The 16,004-nt window shown below is 38.5% G+C and overlaps 4 protein-coding genes across 4 annotated transcripts; all 4 read right to left on the bottom strand.

Moving 5' to 3' along the window:
- On the bottom strand, positions 1,030–2,410 carry LOC18778582 (cyclic phosphodiesterase). Its single transcript, XM_007212048.2, has 3 exons — positions 1,953–2,410; positions 1,818–1,872; positions 1,030–1,412 (listed from the first exon to the last, which is right to left on the bottom strand). The coding sequence occupies exons 1-3, from the start codon at positions 2,265–2,267 to the stop codon at positions 1,207–1,209; spliced, it is 576 nt and encodes a 191-aa protein (XP_007212110.1). The 5' UTR covers positions 2,268–2,410; the 3' UTR covers positions 1,030–1,206.
- Positions 3,560–4,896, bottom strand: LOC18780343 (oil body-associated protein 2C). The gene is made up of 3 exons (XM_007211737.2): positions 4,357–4,896; positions 4,077–4,274; positions 3,560–3,936 (listed from the first exon to the last, which is right to left on the bottom strand). The coding sequence occupies exons 1-3, from the start codon at positions 4,811–4,813 to the stop codon at positions 3,680–3,682; spliced, it is 912 nt and encodes a 303-aa protein (XP_007211799.2). The 5' UTR covers positions 4,814–4,896; the 3' UTR covers positions 3,560–3,679.
- LOC18780679 (protein NRT1/ PTR FAMILY 4.5) lies at positions 5,072–8,289 on the bottom strand. The gene is made up of 6 exons (XM_007213533.2): positions 7,973–8,289; positions 7,771–7,867; positions 7,463–7,680; positions 6,925–7,368; positions 6,320–6,447; positions 5,072–6,150 (listed from the first exon to the last, which is right to left on the bottom strand). The coding sequence occupies exons 1-6, from the start codon at positions 8,210–8,212 to the stop codon at positions 5,265–5,267; spliced, it is 2,013 nt and encodes a 670-aa protein (XP_007213595.1). The 5' UTR covers positions 8,213–8,289; the 3' UTR covers positions 5,072–5,264.
- LOC18780843 (MACPF domain-containing protein CAD1) lies at positions 9,993–15,456 on the bottom strand. Its single transcript, XM_007213884.2, has 6 exons — positions 14,906–15,456; positions 13,564–13,802; positions 12,665–12,860; positions 12,287–12,470; positions 11,500–11,654; positions 9,993–10,917 (listed from the first exon to the last, which is right to left on the bottom strand). The coding sequence occupies exons 1-6, from the start codon at positions 15,179–15,181 to the stop codon at positions 10,264–10,266; spliced, it is 1,704 nt and encodes a 567-aa protein (XP_007213946.1). The 5' UTR covers positions 15,182–15,456; the 3' UTR covers positions 9,993–10,263.

Raw genomic sequence — 16,004 nt, 5'->3', positions numbered from 1 at the left:
GAGAATTATCTGGGAGACCAAATGAACATGCTGACAACGACGTCGTATTTGCATTATTCTGGCACGTGTTTATCTAGGCATAGGATTAGTATAACATTGTACCATACATCGGTTTCAAGCTTTGTTCAGAAGAAACAAAAAAAGAAGAAACAACAAATCTGGTTTTGGTCATCAATTTACTTCTGTGTCCAAATGGTGAATTGTTTTGTTGCAAGAAGAAACAAAAAAGGAAAGAAAGAGAGAAGATGAGATGATATTGGCATTGGCTAGGTCGACAGCTGCCACTTGTGATGGTGAAGTCGATTCACATTCATTGTGCTTAGCACAAGCCCACCCAATTAATGGCAAGTGGGTTTACAAATTAAAATTAAAACTTTCTTCTTGTTGGCTTGTTCAACGAACCATTAATGAGTAAATTAAAATTAAGAATAATTAATTATTATAATAATAAAAAGGCAAGCTTTGGGATGGGAATTTTGAGAGAGAGAGTCCTCCCTCTGTTGAGTTTTGCAAGTCATGATTATCCAGATAAATGAGGTTGGCTGCCGTTGACAAGTTACAAAAGTAATGGGTTTGCGTTAATTTTTTTCATTTGACTCCTGTGATTATGGATAAGATCACATGGAGGCTTTCGCTTATGATCTAAGCTACATTCTCACTGCATTTCTTTCTGTGCCATTTGTCATCTTGTTGACTTGCTCAAATCAGACCTCCCATCACCGTTTCTTCTCTTCACTGCAACTCTTTTTTTCTTTTTGGGTTTTTCATCAAGGGAAACAAGGACTTGGGCCTTTTTTAATTTTGCTTTAGAGTAGTTCCATTAGCCCAAAACAAAAGGGCAACAAGAACTTGGGCCGTTTTGTAACTTTCCCTTCCATTAGTCGAGTAGTTTCATTGGCCCAAAGAAAACGGAAAAAAAAGAAAGGAAAGGAGGCAACAAGTACCCTTTGTATCATTGGGATAGGTTTGATTAGGGTAATCAAACACTCTTATCTCGATTTGGTTTAATCTCATTTGGATCGGATCGGAGAAATGGTAACCTTAGCCGGAATTCCCATTAAATTCATGTCAAAAGGCTCATGTGCTTAAAGTCTCATAGAAAAAAGAAAGAACATACACTTTCCAACCCAAGCGTTTATTTAAAACATATGACAGGGACACTGGCCATAAGTTATAAGCCTATAAACATGCACTATGACAAGAGAACTAGTTGGCTTCAAGGGTGCACTCAGCAATCTTCTCCCATGATTTGAGAGTTCTATCTCCGGTGTCGGTTTTGTACAATGCAAGGCGAGTTACCGGGAAGCTCAGGCTGCCAATGCTCTCATCAAGAATGTTGGCTTTTTCTTGAGCTTTCTTCTTCTCTTCTTCTGTCAGGTCCGCGTAAAGGAGGCTCAAGTGTGGAAAATAAGCTGCACCACAAAACCACACCCCATCCCATGCAACAACACAATCATTAATTCTAAAACAAGAACAATACTTTTGGTTGGTCCATCAAAATATGTTGTTTCAAATTTTCAGAACCATTACAAGATTGGCTTTTATGAAATGGGCAATGATCTATATGTTTGTTAAACATAAAAGGGGCAATCTACAAAAGCTAATATATCGGAAAAAGATGTAATCATGAGAAATGCCATCAAAATGTAGTAACATATATACATCCCAATTTAGTATATTATCGCTCATCTCAATCGATAATAACATATCCTTTACAACTTAATATTTGATCAATTTTAATTAACAGAGAAGAAAAATTGGCAGAAACCCGTATAAAATAAATAAAATAAAAGAAATTATAGTGTATTACAACTTACGAGTGGCGCTATTGAAACCGAAATGCGCACAGCAGTGTGCACTAGTTTCCACCACCTGAGAAAAAATAAAATCACAACATAATTATAAATCCATATAAAATTGTAAAAGAGAAAATAGAAACTAACAAAAAATACCTGAGGGGTTGGATTTATGAGGAGAAAAACACACTGGTAAAAGAAAGTGCCGGTAGCCACACGATCAACTTTGGCATCGTAGGCTTTGAGGCCCCGAGAAGCCGATTTGAACTTGTTGAGGGCGTCCTCAGGGGTCAGGCTGATGGCCCCCACAACGGTGATGTGGGGCTCGAACTCGGGCCCACTGAACTCGTCCCGGAGGCCCTGCATCAGCTTCTTCAGCCTGGGCGCCACGTCATCCGGGGGGAGGGCCCACACTGAATACACGTTGTTCTCCGCCGGAGCAGTAGATTTTGGTTCTGCTGGCTTCGCCATGGGAAATGAGAAGGATTGAATGAAGAGGAAGAGAGATGAGCCCAAGAGTCCAACGCTGGTTATTGGGATTCAATTTAAGGGTAATTTTTATTTCATATTTTTCCGGGGTCATATCATCATAAAATAAATAGAATATTCTCGAGCATCATTCGACATTAATTAATAGACTTTTGAGTCGGTCCAAAAATATAAAGAACGAATAAACTCTTGGGTCAGTAGTTTTAATTTTTTTATTTAATATTATTAGAAAAAAAGAGTAAAAAAATAATTAGAGGAGGTGTAACGATAAGTCTTTTAGAAAAAGATAAAAAGAAAAGTTTGCGGTGCTCTTGATCCTCCTTTTTGTACGATACTAGAAGTCCAACATGTAGCATTTTTCGTATTAGAATACAATGTATTTGGAGCTAAGTAATGCATTTTCCTATGAATAAGAATGAAGTCTTTCGTTATAATGTAATGGCCAAGTACTCGAGTGGCTAATAAATAATAAAGATTTGGAGGCACCGTATTCTATTCTCATACCTTTTTTTTTTATAACCTGAAAAAAAAAAAAGAAAAAAAAAGAATTATTACAAAAGAATTGACATTTTGAATTGGGCAGGACGAATCCAGGCTATAACCCATGTCGATTGAAATTTAACTCAACTTCAACTCCTGAATTCGTCCTTGGAATTGCGGTATGCAGGTCATTTACCAAAGTATTACACTTGGTGCAAGCAGATTGCACATGCCCTGCATATTTGAACATAATTGTGCAGGGCATGTGCTACTTCACCTGCTAATAATTAATTAACAATATTGGATTTAGGCAACCTCTGATTTGCAAATCAAAGCCAGTAATTAATTAAGTAAAATATTATATAATTTAGATATATATATATATACACAGTCCCCTTCTATTGAAGGATCCCTTAAATAATTTTATTTGAAGAACGCCCTTTAGGGTACCCTACAATTCTTTTCCCAATAATCCAAACCATCTATTTTTTTAGGTATTCATTCATAGATCATCCTCACAAAAAATTAGACAAATCAGAAACTGTTTCGACATCCAATTGTGTCTTACAAAATCAATGAACACGATGCTTTAAAAAAAGTACTAAAATTTTAATAACTCAATTGAGTGATTACATGATATCGGATTCAAGTGATTTTTTTGTAGAAATGATCTTCAAATGAGTATCTACAAAATAGACGATTTGGGTTAGTAAAATACAATCCGGAGTGGGACCTACAAGAGGTGTCCCTCAAATAAGTTATTTGAGGGATCCCTCAATGGAAGCTCTCTGTATATTATATATAACATAAATATTGATACACAAACAGGTAGCCAAATTAAACACAACCCAAAACACAATTTGTACATTTAATTTAAGGTCTTATGGCTATCTAAATGATGCATGCATGCCGATTTAAGGAAAGGGTGCGATTTTCTTCATCTCAGTGTGCTTGACGTCAACGGCGAAACCCTTGCCATGCTGCTTCCAGTAATCCGCCTGCGGATTACTCCACTCCGGCTCGGCTATCTCCACCCTCGACACCCTCAAAGCATCCGTTGATATGTTGTACTTGTCATCCCTCTTCTGCACCAGCTCCGGCTTCACCATCCCCAAGTTCACCGCTTGGGGAGACATCATTAGCGCCGGCGCCCCCAGTGGAAGCCGATCACCTATTAATAAATCAAAGCAATTAATTTAATTTATATGTTAAAAAAAAAAAAAAAAAACACATCCACCAAATTTTGTCTAATTAATTAGTAATTAAGCGCTGCCTGCAAGAGGCCCTTTTTTTCGTTTCTGTTTTATTTACCTCGATCAACCTGCCATGTGCACCAGAATTTGCCATAAGTTTTGGTCAAATTCTTGAGCTCAGGCTGGCCAATCATATCGGGGATCCGAGGGCTGACCCAGAGGCCTGCTTTGATCTCGTAAGCATGGGAATGCCACAGCTTTTGCTCATCCGGAGGCAGAGTCTCAAATATCCTATCAGACACCACATACTCCACACCTGCAAAAATACCACAACTTGGAAATTAATTAAGCCTTTTTCTCGAAACAACGTCGTTTCAGTGTGGCTTTTATATCTTTACCGATGAGTCGGGCGTGGGAGTCGTCAGAGTCGTAGACGGCGCACTGGAGGAAGTCCTGGTTGAGGCGGGTGACGTAGTGGTGGGTCTCGATCTGACGTGTCATGTCGTGGCTGTAGAGGGCGAAGGTGCACACGTGCTGGCTCATCTGGTTCACCGGCGTCAGGGACTGCATCATCTCCGCTCCTTTGTCCAACACGTGTTGGGCCATCGTCATCGGCTTTCCCGGCGGCGTCGGATGGTCGCCCTGGAAGGCCGGGTTCGGAGTCGGTGTCTTGTCACTTGAAGCCATCTCAAACGACGTCGTTCGTACTATCTCTCTTTCTCTGTGACTATGGTCAGTGCAAGTGTGTAGACTGTCTCTGGTTGTAACTAGTTTCATATATGTGATCAGAAAAGGGGAGAGAGTTGATAAAGGAGTGGGAATACGTGGTGTGTTGTGAGGCTTCCACGTGGACATGCATGTTGCATGGGGGAGGTGTGAGGTGGCTGAGGGTTGTGAGTTGAGGTTGCCAAATGTAGATGATTTGAGGTTGAGTTGAACTTGTAAGGTGGCTACAGTGACATCTGTCCAGTTCGTTTGGTTCTTGTTTTTCACAAATTTTTACTGTTCTCAGTCTTTTATTTTATATATATAAAAAAATTAAAAAGAAATTTGAACTTGAAACCTCATATAACAATGAAAATTAAATTAAACCAATCAAATTAAGTTGGAAAATGTGGGAATAATCGAAACTCACCATGATTTTCATTGAGGATGAACACAAGAAGTAGTAGCTGGAAAGGAAAGCAAACGTCCTAGGCCTAAATCATCATATTGAAACTATCGAACTTTTCACACATGACATTACATTAAATTATCAACATATATTTAGTATTTCTTCTTGGATCCTGGTGATCAGGATGAGAAGTCATTCCTCAATTTTCTTGTTCTGTTTTGAGAGCAGGATGGGGTTCCCAGGCCTGTACTTGTACCTCTTAGCAACAAACACATAGACAATGAAGTTGATCAAGCTCATGAAAGAAAGCAACCAATAGAAAAGATTCAAGTGGTTCAAGTTGATGTTGTTCCCAGCCAACCAACCTCCACTTCTTGTCACATCCTTTGTTGCACCATTCACAATCTTCACCAATATGGTGCTGAAAAAATACCCAAGTGCCATGGAGCTCCACAGAAAGCAAGTTGAGATAGATTTCAAGCCCATAGGCGCCTCTGAGTAGAAAAACTCAAGAAGCCCCACATAAGTGAACAAGTCTGCAATTCCAAATATGAAGTACTGGAAAGAGAGCCAGAATGTGCTGATGGGCAGTGGCTGAAGCACTGGCCTTGCCAGCAGCATGTTGTGGTCTCTTGCCACATCTTTTCTCTTCACTTCCATGATGCCAGCCACAGCCATGGAGACACAGGACAGGATTAGCCCTACCCCTATGCGCTGCAGGTGGGTTATGCCTGAGGGTATGCCTGTAAATTTGCTTGCTATCGGCACAAAGATGCGATCGTAGACAGGGATTATGATGATCAGGAACAGAACTGGGATGATGGGGAGTGAGGCTGGTGGGATTTTGAAGGATTTGGTGATGCTTGTGTCCATGGTGAGGCCCTGTTGGATTGAGAAGGTTTGGAGCTGAGCCAGGCAAAGGGTCATTATAATTGTGCAGCCGAATATAGGGACCATGCCTAGTATGATTTTTGCATTTTCCACTTGGGTCACTCTGCAGAGCTTCCATGGGTTTGGAGGCTGCTGTTCATCAACTTGCCCTGTTGTTGATGGTTGGATGGCTGCTTTGTCCAAAAATCTGAACAGAAATTCAATTTGATATATTATGTTGTGAGATTGTGAATCAAGATAATATTTGAATGTGCGCATGTGATTTGCATTTTGATAACATAACATGCCGGAAATATGACATGCTTAAAATTCGAATGTAGAAGATCATGTGTTTTGGTAAAAAATTGATAAGGTACCTAAAAATGGATCTGTGAGGTAGAAATTCTTCTTCAAGAGCAGCTTCCTTGTCTTTGTTAATCTCATACAAATCTGCAGGGTCCTCAGGAAGGCTAAGGTTTCTGTTACGGATGGCTGCAACATACACCTGAAAGGACATGAGCAAGACGTCAACTAGTTAACGAATTGATCTGAAGAAACAGAGTATATTTGGAAGTATCCATTTAAGGATCTTCCTTGAGCCGTCTCCTTCTTAGATTCCCTATATCTAAGCACCAAAAGAAAACAAAACATACACGACATCTTAATGACTTAGTCAATCTATGATATTAATTTGGATTAACTTATAAAAAACCATATCTTTCCTTAACCTCCAAAGAGGGGATCTTTTCTTTTTTAGTCCACTGAAAGCAAAAACTTTAGGGTGAGACAGTCATATACATCCTCTTTTTCACATCAACACATCCTACGTGCCGTTCAAGTAAATGGATGATTGTGAGAAAAGAGCGTATACGTCCTCCTCCACTAAAAAATTATCCATGGAAAGGCATGACTAGATTACTTACTCTTTGTTAATTGCCTAAGTCTTGGAGCTAAATTTTACAGGATTAAAAAGGAAACAAACCTGTATAATTTCAACTATGGCACTAGTTCCTCTGATAGGTTGTATCCGGTACAAGGGCAATCCTGCAAAAAAGATGACCACACCCAAGAACATGGCAATTGTGGAGGACCCGAAGCCCCAATCCCATCCTCTATTATCTTGGATCCACACAATTAGTGTCAAACTGACTGCACCACCCAAGCACACTGCCAGCAACAGCAAGTTGAAGAAACTGGACATCTGCCTTGCCTCTCTTGGGTCTTTTTCATCAAACTGATCAGCACCATGTGATGGCAATGTGGCCTTGATCCCGGCAGCCCCGGCAGCCAACATGTAGAGAGCAATAAAAAGCAGTGCAGCATTTCCACCACCAACTTTCTCACACATAGCAGTTGGATCAAACACATTACAGAGTGGTGGCCTCAGTTTGGGGTAGTGAGCTTGCACAGTTAGTAGTGCTAGTCCCTGAATGAAAATTTTGCAACATTCGTTATATCCGTCAAACACTATCCAATTACAAAACCCAATTCAATTTGTGATGAGGACTAATTTGACATACCACAAACTCGAAGCATCCGGAAGTGAGAAGAGCTTTGAATCTGCCAAAGAAGGTGTCTGCAAGGATGGCCACGATAATGGAGAGAATATAACCAGTTCCCATGTAGTTGGTAAGCTGGTTAGCTGCATCTGCTAGTTCAAAGTGCATGACCCCATTGAAGTAGGTAACCAAGTTCACAGCCAGGGCAAAAGTTGCCATGTTCTCAAAACCAAATGTTGCTGCAACATGTATATACGGAACCCAAAATGGTAAATTAACTAGTAAACCAGTATAAAGGTGATCATGATGTGTGTGTACTAAAAGAGTACCTAGTATGAGCACAGCAGTTCTCATTCCTCCATGTTTATATTTCACAGCCGACCTTCCCTTCCAATCCACCTTCCCTTCAACAAGCTCAAGTTTATCCTGCAGGGTACAGAAGAATTTATGTTAATTGAAAAATAAGATAATCCCATGAGTTTGTTCAGTTTTTCGAGGAACTTGAACTGAAATAAACTGCTCTGAAATTACCATCGATCTAGCTACAAGGATATGCTGTGATCTCTGGTGCTTAAGAGAAGAGGTTACGATGTGTACTTGAGAAAATGGTTGAGAAGCAAATTGAAACTGAGGTTTGTATATATAAGGATTCACATAGAAGGACGTGAGGCTAATGGGGGAAGTTATGTAACGACCAATTGTCATGCCCATAATGCCCTTTAATTTGTTGGAATGTTGGTGCATGTTTTGCCATAACTTTGCCGACTTCATCTGTAAGAGATTCCCAAGACATTGTCAAGGATTGTCCAAGAGGAAACATGAACAAGGACAGCAGAATGAGAGCTACCCATTTAACATGTACTTCTATAGAATATAATAAAATAATCTTATTGGTGCTTAGAAAAAACTGTGTTTCAATTTTTTCAATTAAGGATATATGAAATGTGAGAACTTGTAGCTCTAGTGGTAAATGTATCTTACTCATACACATGACGAGATTAGACTCTCGTCCTCAGCTATAATATCTTTCGATTTCGTTTTTCGTGTGCTTTAACATAATAGCCTGGGAATGTCAAACTCCAAAAGCCTAACCAATTTTTGTGTCAAGTTTCCATTATCTAAATTGTTGCTTGAATGTTCTTTTTACAGGGTTGAAAATACTTCTTGTCGACTCAGGAAAATGAAGAGGAAACAAACTAGATGGGCATATGGAGGAAGTATTCGAAAGGGGTTGAGTGTAATTCCAAATTGTTGGGCACTTTCGAATTCTAATTCTAGAAATGTTACATAGAGAAACATTACAAGAAGAAGAGTTCGCACGTCCACCCAATTCCAAAAGCATCTGAACACCCAATCTGTCTTTGCCCTTGGAGGACCTTTGCTCTTGGACTTTACTATCTGCCCCTTTCTTCAATGACTGTATCTTGCAATCTCATTTTGCAGCAATCATTCACATCACAGCAGCATAGTTTTCACGTAGACATGAACGGTTGGTTGAAAGCTAAAGAACCCTTTTGTTAATGCAAATGTCAGCCTAAATATGCAAGTTAATTTGCATTTTAGTTTGTGGGCTCAACATTAAAAAGGACTTGTATGTTGTTATTGTACAAAAGTTAAAACATACAGCTGACAGATACCAGTACAGACATCTGAATAGCTCACGCTGTGTTACGTATACGAAATATTATACTCAGAAATTCAAACCCAAACACTGTTTTATACTGTGATTAACGTATAATGGGTGTGGATGATTAAGTCAGATGTGGGGCTACATAACCCTAACGCGTTTAGCAATTTGCCTGCTCCAGTTGCAGCCGGATTTTCATTTTTAATCGGAGGGTGGTGGATTCGAACTTAGAACCTCTTTCAATATTTGAAAGAAAAGCATTACTAATTGATCAGCCGGATTCTTAATCTAATCTCTCTCACAACAGGTATGTGTTGATGCAGACAATAAATTTCCCATTCGGCTTAAAAACTTGTTTAGATTACAAACTCAGCCACCATTCAATTATAGTAATAAGATACTGGTTTCTCTCTCTCCTTGGGTGGAGTAATTCTGGTTTGGTAACTAGATACTAATTATGGCACTGAAAAAAAAAAGATAAGAAACAAAGAAGACAACAAAACACAAGTGATTAGGTGCATACATAGTTTTCATCACTTGGCTGAGTCACTATTGTCTCATTATTGCAGCTACTTGCATACTTCACAAGCAAAGAAGTCTAAAATAATAAGTACATAGTTTCCACCACTGCGCAGTAGTTAGTATTGTCTCATTGCAGTTGCTTCCACAAGCAAAGAACTTCCCTACAAGTTTTCTAAGAGCCATGAGAAACTCGGCTCAAAAAGTTCAAATTGCATTCAACATGAAGTTGGGATTATATATTTTCTTATTAAACCAAAAGTCTTTTCTTGATGAGTTCTCGAGCAAATATAAAATACTAGCTGCGTGCACATCCAGACATGAAATGAAAATCGAAACATTGCATCGACAAAGAATATATGCATTGCTAGACCACTAGTCAATCATCCTATACGGGCGTTGATGTCACTGGAAAATAAATTACTTCATATATTAAGTAAACAAGTATATAATTATTCAACAACTTACAATGTCCTCCAAAACGAACAAAGAAAAAAGGAAAATCCCCAACCAATTCTAGAAGAAAACCCCTCAGATAAATAATGATGTGACTATCAATTGACGATGACTAAGAAACAAAAAGAACAAAATGTACAGAACAGGGGTTGCCTGTGCAAAGAATGCTGACTCAAATTTTGGTGGAAAGTCTACAATTACCGAAACAAAAGGGCAATGATCAGTAGTTCAGCAAGGAGTATTTTACGCGCAATACAATCTTTCCCTTGTCAACTCCAAGCTTAGCCCCTGTGACTAACCAATGACCTGGAATATCTTGAGGCCCTTTTGACATTTCTGTCAAGTCCACTAGTTTTGCTAGTTTTGCCATATGGCTTGAACTATCTTCCTTTTTATCATCAGATGTTCTGTTGTTTAAATATGAGTGTGATGAAGAAGAACCATCAGATCTCTGTGCACAAGAAGGGGCGGAGGGGCTGTGATCCCAAACAGACCGCCTAATCGTGCAGCCTGGTACTTTGGAGAAGAGGAGCTTGAGGTGCAATACATTTTTGGCACCAAAATCCCAAACACCAAGCTGACCCCCTGTGACAATGTGAACACCAGAGAGGTCACCAATAGAAGTCTCCACGTGCTCTATTGGTGCAGTGCTTACATGGGAGAAGTTCTTCCACTTGATTGGCTCAAACCAACGGCTGTCTTGCTCCTCAGGACCTTGCCACCTGGGTGCACCTATCGCCATGTGCGCATCCCAATGGGGTTGAAGGATTTTTGGAAGGGACACTAGATGTTGCAAATGTATGGCAAGTCGGTTCTGTTTGCTGCCTTCTAGGTTCAGTCTAAGCCCAGTGACAGGCTTACGTCCTACTGTTACCTGCGAGGCCAATAGATTTTTTAATATACGTACAGAAACATTCTTTATGGTTAGACAAATACTGAGATGCAGTGAAGGGATTCTTAATTTTATTTATTGATAATTAACCTCAAGAGGGCCTACCGCCTTCCCCCCCACCCCACACAAACATGTTTTAACATTAACATGACAGGCCTAAAATTATTGAAGAAAAGTTCCGTTCCAGGATTGTCTTTTTCTCGTAATAAATAAAATCAGATTCTGTCAACTCCTAGCGTTTTAGCTGTTGAATCTTGGAGCACTGTCTCAAAGAAATTTAATTTAAATTATGTAGATTATAAACCAAATACTAGATGCTGTTTTCCATCTTATTTTCTGTTACCTCAATGCTTTTTAAATTTAACATTCACATGCTTTTCATACTTTCCGCTACGACCATCCTCCGTATTTATCTTTTCTCCCCTTAATATTATTAGCTCAAAAGTTTGAAAGTCGGTTCCTAGTGAAATGGAATGTAGAAGGAAACGAAAGAGTCAATTCTTTTCCCACACAATAATTTGATAACAAAGTCATTAAAGGACTAATGACAACCAACAAGAATACCTGATCTGGACTGATATAAAGCTTGGGACCCATCAAACTGAACTGAAGGGATGAACACACAGGTTCTTTTCGTTGCAGATTATTCTGCTCCGGGGCCCAAACTTGAGCAATTTGAAAATCCAAGAAATATTGCAGATCTTCAATTGGTGGCTTATCTGGTAAAAACAATTACAAACATATAATAAATGTTAAAAACACCTGTAATGCCCAAACAGGTGGAGCTACATAGTTGTAGAAACACCTAAAAAAGACCCTGTTCCCAAAATAGTGAATGAAGCGATTTCAATTCATAGATTCTTTCTGGGTTACCACTTATCAGCATGTCAGGGAAACTTTCCACAACTTCACAAGTTTGGGTGACAGAAAAGTAAAGAAATGAATAGTATGTAATGACCAATAGACAAGGTTTAAATTCACAAGAAAGACATTGTTTTTAAAATCTTCGAAGACTTTCTAACAAGCACAATCTTTCTACTTAATACCAATGACATGCCATCTGACCCACCATCACCCAAAGCTGCCCTGGCAGTGCTACAACCAAAAACTGCATAGGTGGGTAAGTCGACCCAACCTTTTCTTTTTTTTTTGAGGGGCAGGGGGGTCACGTAGGTAAGCGTACTTTTTTTTTAATGAAAGGTTAGCATACTTTTAATATGTAACAATGTACAAGGTTCTGTATAATAATTCAAACCAACCATATATTGTTAATAATTACAATAATATATCTAATATCAGATTGCATTCAAAGCCACATTTTTAGAACAGTGAGTTTTAGATTGGGTCTTACATTCTAGATATAACTCAATCGCACGACTCAAATGCTTTATTCCAGGCACTCCTTCAAGCAAAGAAACAATGGGTGTAAATGTCATGTTAATCACATCTGGTGCTAGTTGTACAGTCTCTGCCCACTTGACATGACTCTGCTCAAGATCATCGCCCCCTCTTCTCCTAAAGATGACTGTAACATCCTGAAACGAGAAACAAAGTTTAAGGATCTTCACACACAAGAGCAATAAGCAATGAACAGAGACAACTCAAAATTTATTTCAAGAATGAGTGGAAAGTTTGAGCTGGATGATTGAAGTTCCTTGGTAAAACCACACCAAAAAAAAATAATAAATAAAGAAGGAAAAATATGTTGTGAAATGCTTATGACACAAACCTTGTCCTTGTATTTTAATGGGCCAGGAGTTGACTGGCTTTTTGAGTCCACAAACCTATGATCACCAATGTCTTTCACATAATTCTCAATGTCCGATGTTGACAAAGGAGATGACTGGTGCTGCCTGATATAGACCACATCTCTTCCCCCAATAGTTGCAGATGTGACGATATGGGTACCAAAACTCTCGATAAAACTGAATAATGAACAAGAGGAAAAAAGAAGAAGAAAACTGTCTATCAAAATTCTGGTGCTTTACAGATCAAATTGATCTAGTTACCTTATTTAAGAAACACTCAGCTCAGCAGTTATAAATCGCCAGATATTGTTGTTTAGCATTATAAATTAAAAACAATTTAATATGAATTACTGGGGGACCATGTCTAAATTCATGCAGTAAAAGATGTAACTATAAGAACAACCCAGCACAATCCAAAGATGGCATATCTTGTTCTTCTTGTTAGAACAGACCTAGTTTGTGTTTCAATAAACAGTTACTAGTATCATTACATTCATGTTTGGACATAGAATGTTTTGGATCAAGTGCCTCCATATATCATATGCAGGTTTTGATAATTAATCAATCAATTTGTCATCAGAAAGCTCTTTAATTGCATTTATCACCCATTGATCAAGGTAGGAACATACTATGACTCAAAGTACGTATTAGACTAAGTAATCAGGCACTGCCAACAAGTGAGATCGTCCTATGGAAGATCTATTAGTTTTACATATAGATAGGAAACTGAGTTATTCAAATTTGAAATTAGCCTATCAACTTTATTGATAATTGTTTTTTATTATTTATATTTGAGAGTATTAGATTTACAAAAGAAAAAAAAAAACAGACAGGATTTTCAGGTTTGAATTTTGATTCGCTATCACATATAGTTGCTTACCTTGCCAAGGCCGCAGGATCCCATGAGTAAGGAACAGCACGCTTGATTTCCTCATGCAAAACTAAATTCACTTTTTCTAATTTAACTTTGTATAGTGGAATGAAGTATCCAACCATAGCAAGGGATTTGGTTGCTGCTGCATCAACTTGCCAAGAACCAGTGAAATTAAACATGGCATTAAAGCTTCCAAGGGGAGTGCGTCCTGATATTCCTGATTTCTTGTTGAAGTATTCTGCCATCTGGAGTTTCAAGATCAAAGGCATAAGATCATAAAATTGTACTTTAACAACAAGGTAAAATGGTTTGCTATAATTAGGAGAAAGTAAGTCAAAATACCAATGCATGCATGAAATCGTAACCACATAGGTATAGATACCATTGATTCTATAAACAGAAGACATAGTTCAAAAATGAAAAATCTAATTTAAGAAAATACATCTGAACTTGGTTACTGTTGGAATATAAATTGTTGGATCACAACAGCTTAAGTTTTATGCGTAAGCATGTTCACAGGATCTCAGGACAACTTTATTCTCTAATGAACTAAACAGGTTTGGTTAAGCAAACTATACAAACTGTTTATTTCAAATAATTTATTCACACCATTCTTCTTCATTTAGCCATCTCTCTGTTGTCCAAGTATGCAACATTTTCCCAATTGTAACTTGCCTACTATCACTTGCTTATGTTTTGAACCCTCAAGAAGGAAGATAAACATTCACTAGAACTTGAAGATAAACATTCACTAGAACTTTGGCCTAACGAGCTCATAGTGCATTGTTCTGCAAGAGATGAGTAATTTATTCTCTGCATATCACAAACAATTCAAGACAACCTAGCATATAATGCTGATACTCAAGGTTTTTTCCTCTCTAAGTAGTATCTATGAAGAAAAACAATTCGGAAGCCCAGAAAAAGACAAAGACATGATCTTTTCTAACTTTCAGACTGTGCCATGGAAAACAACCATATCAAGTGTTGACGTACCTAAAGATAACTGGATTCACATATAAGCAATCGACACAAGCAAAATTGAATAAAGCCCAACAGGGCACAAAATATGAAATCCCAAAACCATGAAAACCCAGCAAAGCAACATGTACCCTTCACCATCAAATTACAAAGCTTAAAACAAACCAAGATGGCAACTTTTAGTACTCAACTAAAATAAAACCAAGAAAACTGAATTCCTAGCAAGCCCAATACAGAACTGAAGTTTCTGCAGTGACATAAGCAGCAACAAGAACCTAAGTTACCCAAATACACCAAAAAAATCATGGAATTTGAATCTAAACTCATAATAAACAAAAAACCCATCAACGAAAAGTGGATCAAAAAGCACCTCATGGAAGCTGCAGACAGGATTTCTCTCAATGGTCCTCTGGCCACGTACGCAGTCGATATCGACAGGCACATTTGGCACAACAACACCATCAGACAAAACAAGATCTTTAGCCTGATCTTCATCAAGAATCACAAGCCTGGACCCAGGTGTCCCTTTGCAGTAGAGAAGCCTAATATCGGAAGTGACATCAAAGCCACGACCCAGAGCTTGGATTGAGTTGGAGAGAGTGGTGGTCAAAGCGTCTGAGCTTGAGGTTCTGGTTGAGGTTCCCATAGAAAAAGGGTCTTTGTCTTTCACTGGCGAAGGGAAAGAAGGGAAGCAGAACAAGGAGAAGAAATTGATGTCGTTGTTGGTGCCTTGTGGTTGGCTGGGAGAATCATTTGATTTTCTTTCTTTTAAAGTATTCCCAAATAGCAAGTGTTTATGTTTATGTTTTGTTTTGGTGGTTTGCGGTGGCTCCAAAGTTTAGACTATGTAGAGAGTTGGTGGGCATTTCTTGTTGAGGCTTCTTCTTCTTGTACCAAAGCCAAAGGCAGCCTTTGACTGCAATAATGGCTAAAAACGCGTGCAAATGTGTTTATGTAGGATATATGCGTATGGACATAGACTAATCAAGAGGATTCTGAGTTGACTGGACTTGTAAGGATTTAAGTTCAAACTCAACCCAAAAGTCAAAACCAAGCCAAGTGGCCCAAGTTCCTTTTGCTTGCACTTAAAATCTGCAAGGGGAAGGTCATAACTTTGAACATTAAGCATTGTCTTACTTGCCTTTTGCTTTGTGTACAAAAAGGCCAATGATGCCATGTTCCAACTCGCATATTTTATGTGGTTATTCTATGCACAAGTATTAAATTTTATGTTTTTTTTACACAAGCGATTGGGGGATGTGAATTCCAACATGACCTCGAGTGCAAGAGTAAATGATCTTAATTATAGCCCTTTGCAGTTCGATGTTATATTTATGTAAGCTGATGTTTATGTAGAAAGAAAAACACAAATATGTAAGCAATACTTGAATTTTGAAGGGATAATAAAATGTCCTAAATTACAAAAACAGAAAGGTACATCTTGCAAATGAATCCGGCTCTTACAATCT

The sequence above is a fragment of the Prunus persica genome, chromosome G4 (assembly GCF_000346465.2).
Source record: "Prunus persica cultivar Lovell chromosome G4, Prunus_persica_NCBIv2, whole genome shotgun sequence".
NCBI lineage: Eukaryota > Viridiplantae > Streptophyta > Magnoliopsida > Rosales > Rosaceae > Prunus > Prunus persica.
Note: the sequence above shows the minus strand (reverse complement) of the source record. Positions and strands in the feature narration are given on the sequence as shown.